The following is a 12,664-nucleotide window of genomic DNA, read 5'->3' as shown; positions in this document are numbered from 1 at the left end:
ATTTGAATCTACCAAAATGTAATCAAGAATAATATGTCCATGACCATGTCCTAAACAGCATAATGTAGATGGTTATCTCAAAGAAATGAAAAGATTGTTAACAATTGTCACATGTATAACAAATTAAGAATACTTAAGTATTCTTAAGTCTGTATTATTAAGTCTGTATCTTGGAGCTTTTACCCAGCCCCTCTTTCTCCCTGTTGGGTATTCCCCAGTGTGCTGTCTTTCTCTTATCTATTCATAAGTGAGATGCTGTTCCTAATATCCATCAGGTGGGGAAGAACCATCTTGAAAGACTCCCAACATTTCAGTGATCTCTGTTAATGTCTCTGCACCAGCAAGACAAACCTTAGACATACTTATATATCTCCTGGATAATATGGACTTGACACATGTGGTTACACCTCACACCACACAGGAATTTTCAGGGCCTACCTGAAAGCTATGCTCATTATGCTGATGGATTTGCCAACTTTCAGCTTATTTGGGCCAGCAGTTTGACCAGAAACATGGCAAAGCCTGGTGCTTTCAACAAAGCTTCAGTCTGAGGTTTGGATTTTGTTCAAAACTGAATTTCAAAGTGAATATCAGAGTAAGGGCAAGCACACACAGGAACACATGCACACCAAAAATGAAAACAAGGTTTAGTTGAACCCTTCTAAGATGGCCTGCCAAGTTTCACACAGGTCTGACTGCACATTCTTTGGATGCATCATCTTGTCTACCCTAACAAATCATAGGAGGATAAGCCGCTCTGCCTCTAGGCTAGATAGTGGAATCACACATTGTGCAGCAGGAATTTAGTAGGTTACTTCAAGCAGTTTGTTACTTAAACTGGTTATAGAAAGATTAAAAGTTAGCTCAATTTCTGTAATACTTCTAGAATGCAAAGAAAGACTGGAATAAGCACATTCATGGCTAAAAGAGTTGCTAAGGATTTCCTGGGAACACAAATAAGCACAACCTCAATTTGTTATCAGACAATGCAAAGCTGATGCCTTTATAGCACTTCTCTAACCCTGCCTGGGACTAAAAAGCTGAGTGGATCTTTGCCTATACTATGGGAGGACTGGTTTAAATTCTCCTTGCTCCTCTTTACCTCCAAGGTTCAGTTCTGTGAATCCACGCTGTGCCCTAGCCATTCCTTCCAAATCCCTTTGTGCACACACACACAAAGGAAAAAAATCAAAAATAAAAAAATAATGCACATGGTTTTACTGTTCTCCTTAGTTCATGGCTGCGGCAAGGCATAAGATGAATACCTTTCTCAAGGCATGGAGCTCTACTGACAAAAGAAAACATCCTTAAGAAGCAGCTGAACAAAGGGTCCCTAAAACCTACTTTCAGATGGAACACCTGCTCTTATGACAAGACATACAAGATACTACAACCTTTATGTGTCTTGGCTTGCTCTTATGAACAGATGAAAAAAATGTGAAATGAACAAAAATCACATTGTCCCAATTAAGTACAATCCCTTACTAAATTCGTTGGCAGAGCAATTTTTTCTAGGACTGTTTGGATGAGGTCATTCCAAAAAGAAGGCATGCGCAGGAAAGTGGTGTGTGTCACAGACTTTGATTAATGACATAATTTAAAACAATGTTGGGATTTTCCTGTGCTCTTCCTAGTCCAAAGATCAACCAGTAAGCTGCATTACTCAATAGGAAGCTAAACCAAGTACCTTCCCATTTCAGCTGACATCAGAAGCAGGAATCTAATGATGACTTTCACCTTCCTTCCAAAACACTTAGTCCCCTATTCTCCAGAAAAGACAGAAATCATGCAGTACGGAGACAAAGTAAGAAATGGTGATAGCAATTTCTGGGCAAACAGTCTCAGTATTAGGATCTGCTTGATGTGAACAGGGAAGTATGTGTGTAAATGTCTGTACAGAAAAGAAAAAGAAGTGGGAGTTCAGCTGACAGGCTGAGCACCATAATCTTCATGCTGTTTGATGTTTGTGTATGTGTTTGCCTGTAAGCACAGATGTGTGTGTGTATGCACTCGCATGTGCAAAGGCAAACCTAACTTATGCAAATAAACTACCTTCTTCCCCACTATATATGCATGCCATAGCTACCTGCCAGCTTATATGCCTTGTGCACTGCAAAGTAAGGTTTTGTTCTAGACTGAAAGGTGTAAAGTTAAGCATATTTGCCAATGCATTCTGGCTAACATACTTAAAAACTCAACTGTAAATAAAGTAGGGTGTGTTTTAATAGGTGCTAAACAAGCATATTAAAGCCTAACCTCACCTCAGACTCTCACTTGACCAGTTTAACACGCATTGAAAGGCGCAGCACCTTTTAGTCTTTCAAGTTTTAGAGAGTGTTGATCAGAATGTGTTAGCTAGCTCTAATAACAAACCCTTCATCCAAATACAGATGAAGCCTAAGAGGTAATGACCCACTGATGGATTCCAAGTGCTGTGGGGGACAACTTCCCTGTGAGGCTTGATCCAGTGTAGGAAAGACAGAAAGATCATATGCTGTGGGTGTGCAGAAGGCAGGATGTTCCCACCCTGCTAACAGCCAAGGTTGCACTTCCCTAAAGAATCAGGAGACACACATAATCCTCACAACTACTGGACTGCTGAAAAATTCATCAAAATGGGTTTTGCTTGCTGGAAACATAAATGTTCATCTCCAGTATGAACTGGAATGCAACATGACTAAATCAAGCAAAAATAACAAGAGGTAAATCTGTGTTGAACAGAAGGAGAAAAGCAGACAGCAAAGGGAGTTAGTGCTGATGATTCAGACTAAAGGAGGTATTCCTTTGTGAGTCCAAAAAGTTATTTTTCTCCAGACCTTTGTAAGTTTTTACTTTTGCTGCACTTCTGAACCTCCATTTTTGGGCATTTAAAAAATAAAAGACAAAAAAAAAAAGCTCTTCTCTCCCTGCTTCTGTCCAACAGTTTGTCATCACACTTGTTTATAGTCATAAGTTCTTAGAAACCTAAAAGAAAATCTGTTTCCTTACAAGATGCAGATGTGGGGGCTTTGTTCTCTAAGGCTAGGGTTGTTCTGCGTGCTGGGACATAACCTGGCTTTATTATTTCAGGGCAGCTCCTAAATACCAGAACAAAATGGATTTTCTCAGAGTGGGCCAACTAGCTGCCCAGGGATACTTCTATCATCTTTTCTCTAAGCGGAAAAGGAACTTGAGTTTAGGAAGATCTGCTTCAGTTTTTGTTGGGGTTAGAACTAGTAGATTGGAATACAGGCACAGATTAGTGCCATTACTCTGCATTTTACACTAGAAGAGATGCAGTTCTACAGTAAAATGAAACCTAGTGCCAAACGTGCATTTTTCTTATTTTGGATCCTCTAGATTGTAGAATTCAAGCAGAGGACCCTGCTGGTGAATTGTCAGAGACCCTCTGTACCCTACCCACCATAAACAGATTCCAGACAATCTATCCTATGTGAATTTAGGTCTCTATTTTCTTCAGAGCTCTGATGAACAGAAGTGGCAAGGAAAACAGGATTTGATGTCCAAATTCAACCAGAAAGACTAGTATTTTGAAGGCTTGGGTATTGTACTGCTTATGAGAGGGATTTGATGGAGCTGAGGGCCTCTCTACTGCAACCTTTCCATCAAGAAGAAATTGGCTTGTTGATCAGGCATTGGCACGCAGCCCATTTGGCAGCTAACGAATTGAGTCGCTGGAAATTAGTTGAGACATAGGACTTAACTCAAAATTTGGCTTGGCTTAACTATTTAAAAAAAAAGCCCCATAACCATCGCCAGCGATTTAGAAGAGAACACTTTATAGGGCAGCTCATAGATGCTTGTACTGAAGCTTGTTAGGGTTATTATAAACAGATGAAGCAACAGCCTGTTGTCAAGGGGACCCAGCAGAAGCAATATAGGTCTGGTCTGGAAAACCTTGCAAGATTTTGAGCAAAAGACATTTCTCTTTCTTCTCTTTTGCCTTGCTCTCAGAAAGGAGGCTGAGCTATCCTACTCAAAATGACAGAGTAAAACTACCAAATGGTGGCCACCAAAGTATTTCAGCTGGACAGAACAGAGATGCCTGGCTGCTCTGGCTGTGCTCAATGATATGAGAAAGCTATCACTTTCAGAGGAAACATCACACCAGTTCCAAATTAATGTAACAGAGTTGCTACAGAATGTCTCAGTGGCACAGGTCTTTGGCTAAAAATCCCGGTAAGAGTTTGGAGTGTGGCTGTTGTCTTTAGCTTCCATTTTATCATAAAGTCTAGCTGCATTTTACCATGTTCTCTACTTTAGGATAGTGATAGGATCAAACTGTCAGTTGTTCTCTTGGACTCCTTCTCACCACAGGCTACTGTTTCTCCAGTTCCATGTTAAAAGCAGTTACTGTACCTGCATGACTAAAATTACCAAAGCCTGATGAATCCCTGTGCTTCAGAATCTGTGCTCTCTTACAGCCCACTGAAACAGGAGGTAAACCACCAAGGTTTAAGGTGATGTGCTCAACCTTGCACTTGCTGTGAGCTGAGAAGCTCCATGCAGTCAGTGCTAGAGGCTCTCCTGATAATGAAGTAACTTGGCTAAGGGACTGCATTTACATATGTGAGCCCAAAGAGAAGATGCTGCCCCCTGCAATACAGCTGCAGCTACAAATCTCCTACCACAAAGGGCTACAACACGTGAGGTGTGATTGCAACTGAATCTCAGCACAAGTTCCTTTGTGCTGGAGACTTCCTCCTACCTTTTGTCTTCCTTATTCACTTATCTCTTAGTGATCACTCAGTATCTTGTCATTCACACATGAAGGAAGAGGCCATAATGATGGCCTCTCTGTATTTGCTTGCTGGCTGCAGAGAGGCGATGTTCCAGCACTTTAAATTCCTAGAGCTCCCTCAGTCTCCTTCACATCTAGCTTTGTACAACAGAGGAGCAGGCTCAACTGCATGAAGCGAGGATGCTTGTCAAGGACTCCTTCTCCAAGTGCTTTCTTAAAGGGCTTTTCTTTTGTTCCTGCTCAGAAGAAACATTAAACATCATGAAAGGAAAAGCTGAACATAATAAGCACTTAGCTCTGCAAGGACTCACAGAAATATCTTCACTTCCGTTCAACCTAACTACAGTGCAAATTCTCTTGTGATTATTTTCTGTGGTCTACTCTTCGTTTTATTTATTTGTTTGTTCTGTTTACTTTTTTTTTTTTTTTTTTAAATTCCAGACAACCTATGTGATTAGGCATTACTGGAGGCCTCTGAAACTATGACTTCAGCATCATGTGGATGTAAGCACATTTGGTTTATTTTGGGCTTAATACAAACACATTCAGAAACTTTTTGACCAAGTGAATATTTCCCAAAATTGTATCAACTATGGTTATTGCTTCAGCACAATGTCCTTTTAAGTGTTAAATGCAAAAGATTTCTATGCTAGCTAGTTTGCAATTGTTCAGAGCATTGTCCCCAGAAGAACAAAGATGACCTTACCTTCAAAGACACTGTACACAATAAAGACTCTTAACACTTCTGCATGCCACGGTTAAACACAGAGCAGGAAGAAGCCAAACCAGGTAAAGTTAGATAGATTAGCTGCTTTGTGCCAAAAAGGTTCGCATTACTAAAGATAAGAGGAAGCTTGAATTCAAAATTCATAGTAGAGGCTGACATCTCGCCCATCATAAGTCAAATCACGAGATGCTCAGGAGTCTATGAAGTCAGTAAGTTTGATCTTCACAGTCCTTACCTGTGTTTGCACAGATCTGCCACATGTTTTTCAGAACAGAATTTGTCTTTTATTTTTCTGAAGCTATATGTTTCAGCATTACTGCGCCCTTCCAGCTAGACAGGTTGTACTGGGTCTGGCTGGGATGTTAACTTTCCCTGCAGCAGCCCATACAGTGCCGTGCTCTGCACTTGTAGTTAGAAGAGCAGTGGTATCACACCAGTGTTGTGTCTGCTGCTGAGCAGTGCTGACACAGCATCAAGACTCTCTCTAACCCTCCTAGGGGGTGGGCAAAAAAGAGAAAGGAACATCACCAGGGCAGCTGACCTAAACCAACCAAAGGGATATTCCATACCATATGATGTCACACTCAGCAATAAAAGGTGGAAAAAGGAAGAAGAGGGGAGGGGTGGGCTCTCTTTGTGAAAACGTCTGTCCTCCCGAACACCGGCTACGTGTGTTGAGGCCCTTCTTCAAGGACCTGGTCAAGCATCGCTTATTGTGGGAAGTAGAGAGTAATTTATTTCCTCTGCACTTCCACACAGCCTTTACTTGTTTTGTTTTTTCCCTTTCCCCCTCCCTTTTCTCCTTTCCCTTTTTTCCCTTTAGTTAAATTGTTTAATTAATAATAATCTTTCCTTAATTTTTTTTCCCCTTTAATTAAATTATCCTCATCTCAACCCATGAGTTGTTCTTTCCTTTACTTCTTCCCCTCCTCTTCTAAGCAGGGGGAGTGAGAGAGCGGTTGTGGTGTTCAGCTGCCTAGCATGGTAAAACCACCACACAGGTTCAGAACAGGAACTGTATGGCTCTCTGTGGATTGTCTGAACTATCAGAGAACGCTTGTGTGAGGTGAGACAAAGAGGTTTCTGTCCTTGCCACTCCTTCTTGTGCCCCATCTGACCATTGGGAGGCAGTGAATTGTGATGAAAGATGAACAACATTACCTCATGGGCTGAGTCCGCAGAGCTGTCTTCAAGTCTTCAACTATTTTATTTTTCATTTCTGTTTCTTCTTCATCGAAAGCATACAGTGTCTGCATCTGTTGAGAAAAGGAGATGACAATCAGAAAAGCCTGAGCTGCCTGGAAGCTAAGAGACAGGCCAGGAATTATGAAAAACAACTATCCTATCAACCCACGGAGAGGTGCCTGCCGACCTCTCACCAGGAAAGCAGCGCCTCAGCTACAAAACTCAATCCAGATGAGGCTGCTCATGTGGACTGGCAGCAGCATAGAGCCTTGCCACACTGCCTAAAACTAGGGCTCTCACATTACCCCCCGAAAATCATACTTGCCAGGATGCCCTCAGAAAACTGTACCTAATTTGGAACAGTGATCCACTGTGGTGATCTATGGATATATGAGGCAAAGTTTGTAGGGAGAGGCAAAATCTTATTAGACTGACATGGCTGGAGGGATTTGGGATTTGGAGTTAAAAAAAAAAAAAAAAAAGGAAAAAAAAAAAAGAAAAAGGAAAGACAACAGACTTCTGTGTCAGGTTTCAAAGCAGAAAAGCTTTTTCTTCAGTTGACTAGACAGCCTGCAAGTACCCTGAATTATAGTTTGTGTACCCAAAAGTTTGACTCTTTTCCTTTATTCCATTTTTTTTTAGCCTGGTTTAAGATATTAATTTTCTCTAAACACTTTGTCCTTGCTAATTAGAAACATTTACTACAAAAAGCAAGAGCATCATAAAATCCCTGTCCCTATGTTTTAACACGTAAACTGAAGCACGCAGAAACTAGAGCTTATATTTTCATGTTTTTCTATTGGGAGCTACATCCGTCATTTTTCCCCCTGGTACACAACTTGCAGGAACTGACGATGCTGTGGGTCACTGGAAATTAGGGTGAGAGATGATGAGGGGAATACACACAAAATACAAGGTTCTGAAAATCAGACAAAGCCATTAAGAAAAAAGTGGTAAAAAAGCAGGAAATCAGGGCTCCAGATCTACACTTAGCACCACCACAACCTTGAGATATGAAGCAAGACTCTTCAGCACCCATCCATGTACCGTTCAGGCTCACAACTTCAATGAGCGGCTTCATAAACAGTCAAGACACAATGTTGGAAATTCGAAGGTTACACCAATGTCTTCTTAGCCTCTTTAATTGTAAAACAAAGAGGATAAAAGCCTTTCTTATTGGCAGGAGTATATCGCTGGGGGATATCGCTCAGTGGGATCTGGAAAGCAGTTCTGAACCCCCTCCCAAATGAATATCCCAATTAAACTAGTGTTATCTATCAAGGGTCAGATATTATACCTCTCCGTGGTGGAATCTGAGTACCTACAATAATGGCCCACTACAGTGAAATATAGAAATCTTTATTTAACTATTTAGCATGCCGAAAAGGAAACCTTCCTCTCGCTGGAACTTCCTTTAACTCTCCCACCCTATCACCTCACTTCCCTTGGAAATGCTCCCATGTTGCTTGCTTTTGCAAACCCCGTGGTGCCAACATATGTCAGATCCTGAGGGTGGTCATTTGGCTACGCGCCGTTGCTGTCTTATGCTGAACAGCTGGCATAAGGAGATGTGTTTAACTCTAGGGGTCCTCTCTCTGATCCTCGCTAAAGTCAAATTCACTCAGTAACAGAGCGAGCTATTTCCTGCCCTAATGGAATGACAGAGCGCTACTGATGGAAAATGAGCTGATGATGTTTTATCTTTTGCCAGCATCCCCCGACAGCCAGAAACATAAATTGAAATGCTTAAGCCAAGCCATATATGATTCCCCTCTTTGAAAAATAAACAGAAAACCTGAACAGGCATTATAGAATCTCAATGGCAGAATCCTGGGGTGTGATTTGGGGTTTGATTTGTATTTTCTTGGGTGATGGCCCATCTGGTCACCTTTCCTTTGGCCCATAAATGCTCCTTTGAAAGGCTCCCACTCCTACAACAGCTTAATTTCTACTCTGAGCCATCGTGGGGGGGAAGCGAATGGATGACAGGAAGGTGCTCAACAGTATTTCGTTGAGAGTGAAAAAGGCCCATTTCCAAATGAAACAAATACAAATAATCCTGCCTTCACAACTGAGGGCGATTATAGAAAACCCCTTTTCTGAAGCTGCAGGCAGCCAAGAGCCCTTCATTTCTCACTCCTGTGCACGGCCAGGAACTCAAATCCTCATGCCCTCTCTAAAGACAGCCTCGTCGGTCATGCATTTACAATATGAAATAACTTTCTCGGCAAGAGTTATAGAAAACACAACTGTCCCTGGGAGACAGAGGGGAGGGAACTGTCGTTATTTGAGGCTGGATTTCATTAACGTGGCTGACTGATGCACTGCTTCCCTGAACTACAAACTGTACTCTAGGACTAACATCTGCTGGGCTGAGGATGCAGCTAGCTACTGTCAGTTAACCAAAACGGTTTCACCCAAGGAAGAGGAAGCAAAATAGTGCCAGGTCCTCAACTGGTCCCTAAAAGGCAGTATACATATGAATCTTTTTCATAAGCACATTTTGCATATTTAAAATTTTCCAGATTAAGTGCATCACCCAGGAAAGCATGATATCTAGCTATCTGATTTGCAAAGTCAAAAAAAAAAAAATTATATGTGAAAAAATCATTCACACAGGACTGTACATGTAAAACTTCAGGTAGTCCAAGAAATTGCTTTTGAAAATCTCAGTTTTATTCAAAGCATCAAGTAAATTCTCACACCTTATTCTAATAGCTAATCATTACCCTAAACTTCTGGGAAGGCAAGTAGAGCACCATAATGACAGCACATTAGGAAAGAGACACGAATAATAATAATAAACATATCAACTAGCAGCAGAAAGGAACTATATGATTGACCTAGTTTCACTGCCAATCTCACAGAAATGAAAAGAAAAATGAAGCAAACAGAATAAGTAGTGAAAAAGCAACCTAGACATTCTGATTTATCATTATAGACCAAGCTCTTTCTTTAGGTCTTATCTAAATCATAACTAACAAAGTATTATCACTACTGAAATCACTTCCAAACAAATAGAAGTGAAATTAAAGTTTATTAATAAATTATTGTATTGCATGCCTCTTACGACATATCTAGACAATGCTATTTTAAAACATTTCTTTAAATAAAAGAGGTCAGTTGAAATTCAAGGTGCACCACATCTCTAGCTATATTGAGGCCAAACTAAGAGAGTAAACTACAAATCATAAACTATGAATAAACTATGAATAGATGTATTACAACAACAACAAAAAAAACCTTTCAGGCAAATAATTTTAAAGTAACATAGATGTCACCTAACCCAGACCGAGGAAAGTTATTGTCCTCTTGCTAAATTCTGGTGAATGGGCATCCACCCATCTCATACTCTCATCTGAGCAACCTCTCCAGAAAAACACTGTTCACTTGAAAATCTGTCTCTGGAAATGCAGGTACAGCCAAGCTCATCAAAGCACTGCTGTGCTGTCAGAACTTTTCCTTTCCAGTAAAATGAAGGCTGTGTTTATTTGTGCTGCCAAGCAGGTAGTATCATGGAGTGATGAGGGCAAGAGGAGCACAGGGAAGTTTCTTGTGATATAAACAGGGCAGCTGCTGCATTTTTAAGAAAGTTCTGTCTGTTGATGAATCAGCAGAAGGTAGCAATGACCTTGGTAATGGAAATGGTCTCTGATTGTGGGCCTGCAACCTGCCTGCAGTCACCAGCCTTATTGACATCATGATGTCAACACCAGCATGTTGATATCAGAGGACTGGGCAAATTTGGAGGCTCCTCTTTCTAACTTAGATATCATTAGCAACCATCCCTTTCTCTTAGGGGTGGGTCTAGAAGACATTCTACCAAGGATCTTCTTGAGCCTTTCCTCCTAGTCAGGCTACCTGAAGGATGGGACATTCCCTCCACAGGAATTGTGTACTACGGGTTAGCAAAGAGATCCGGTTTTACTGTTATACACTCTCATGAGAATTAGGATTAAAAACTACTAACATTTAAAAAGTCACGGTAACAGAAACAATTGTGGGAACAGACTTGTGCCTAAAATGCATGGCTTTTTGAACTACTGTGAAAGTGCTTCCCAACATAGTGGTCTAAGGTTACAAGTAGGGAATGTCAAACATGTCAGGAATCACCACATTGCTCTCAAGCATAATCTATCAGGGACAGATATGATTGGTAACGCTGCAGCAGATCTTCTGAGAAAATGATCCCTGAGTGCAGGGGCCTTGGCCTCCTGAAATCCACAGAAAGATACTTAATGATATCCATGGGATGCCATTTTCATTTTATCAGCGGATAGGAAGAACTATTTTGCCAAGCTACTGTTTAGAACAAAACCTCATATTTAAAGAAAATTATATCAAAAAAGACATAAAAGCTGCATGTAAAATGATTCTTATGTACTTAATTCACAGGAGATGCAAAGATTAAATTTTATTTAAAAAAAAAAAAAACAGGATTTAAAGCATTTTAAACTAACACTTCTGTGATTATTGCTACCATTTCAACTCTAATACTTCTTGCCATAATTCTAATTAAAATACAGCAATACCTGATAGTGCCCAGGAGACGCAAACTGAAGTAGACTAGACAGTGTCAGGAAGCAACATGAAACATGCTTTTCTTTCACCACTTCTTAGCCAACTGTACTTGGAAGAAGTTAAAAAAAATTTACAAAAAAAAACCTCCATCACTAAATTTAGGACTGAAATTATAAGGGACCCAAAATAACCATTTGGAAGTTAAGAATCTCAGAGGTCTAAATAATAATGAAGAGAACATGTCTTTTAAAGCGTGTTGGAGCTGGTTCTCAGCTGTGTTACTCCAGTTTTCCACTGATAGGATTCCTGTGAAATCAAGTCAACTAAGTTTCACCTGCCTAAAACTGAAGCAATTAAGTGGAAAATCAGAAGCAGGGGTTTAACCCCACTGTATCTTCTTAATATTTCAAATATAAGAGTAAATTACGAGGCTGGAAGCCAAGTAAAAGGTTATCAGTCATTCAATGCTGAGCCATGCAAACAACGTTACCAGGGCTGGTGTTTATTGGTGCTCTTAAAATGTGTTTAAAATTAGAAACATGGGCCAAAATATAGTCTCATTCCATGGAAGTGCTCCAGATTTACAACAGTGACATGCATATACTCACTCCAGATTTACATCAAGATCATTTAAAGACTAGTCCAAAAGCCACTGAAATCAATGGAAAAAACTCAGTAGATTCAAAAGGCCTTGGATCAAATCCTACCAGAAGTATTTGGCTCATTGACTTTGCAAGGTTTCATACTTATTTTTCCCTTAATAGCCCTTGTATGGGCTATATGGAGTGAATTTGTTCAATCAGGAAATCAAAGCACAATGCCATGCCAGCACAAAATCTCAACCTCTTTTCTCAAAACCAGCCTATAGTATTTCTGTTCCATTACTCTGCCGCCAAAAAATCTGGTGTGAAGGAAGGTGATCATCTTGGTTATTCATGACTCAAAGTAGAAAGCAGCTTTTCTTTTATCCTATTACAATGGGTTATAGTGGCTTGTAAAGTCTTCTTTTTTTTAGTGAGCAAGATATATTTCACTGCGAGAAATTCCAAAATGTAAGTTCTACTATATCACAGGAGATCAGTGAATACTACGTGCAGGTGTTCTACTTGTGCTGGTGGCCAGATCTACAGCACGCTTCAGAGGAAGGCACACCTTCCTCAGCTATTGAACAAGGACAGTTAAAGACAGTTTACCACAAATAACTTGCTGCCTTGTATTTGATGTCTAAGGTGTTACAGGCTTATGTTTCTCTGTTTACCTGTTTTTATATAAGTGGCTATTATCTTATGTGAAGAACTACTTTTTTTTTTTTTTTTTTTTTTTTACTAAACTATTAATCCCAGTGTTATTTTGTAGGTTAGGTAGAAAAAAATTTAAAACTCTATATCATTGAAGTAAAAACTGGAAAATGCCTGGTGTTATCTAGTCTTTTCTTCTGCTAAAGCAAGGCCCTTTCTTAAGACACATGCTCTTCTTTCAAAAGTCCTGTT

General features: G+C 40.2%; 1 protein-coding gene across 8 annotated transcripts in view; it reads right to left on the bottom strand.

Moving 5' to 3' along the window:
• DAAM2 (dishevelled associated activator of morphogenesis 2) overlaps positions 1-12,664 on the bottom strand; it is a 198,728-nt gene that overhangs the window by 66,979 nt on the left and 119,085 nt on the right. For all 8 annotated transcript variants that reach the window (XM_083829088.1, XM_083829087.1, XM_083829093.1 and 5 more), the window contains one exon: positions 6,630-6,724. In XM_083829088.1, the coding sequence (XP_083685214.1) occupies positions 6,630-6,724 (95 nt within the window). The remainder of the gene's footprint in view (positions 1-6,629; positions 6,725-12,664) is intronic.

This window comes from Anser anser, assembly GCF_964211835.1.
Source record: "Anser anser genome assembly, chromosome: 3".
Lineage (NCBI taxonomy): Eukaryota > Metazoa > Chordata > Aves > Anseriformes > Anatidae > Anser > Anser anser.
Note: the sequence above shows the minus strand (reverse complement) of the source record. Positions and strands in the feature narration are given on the sequence as shown.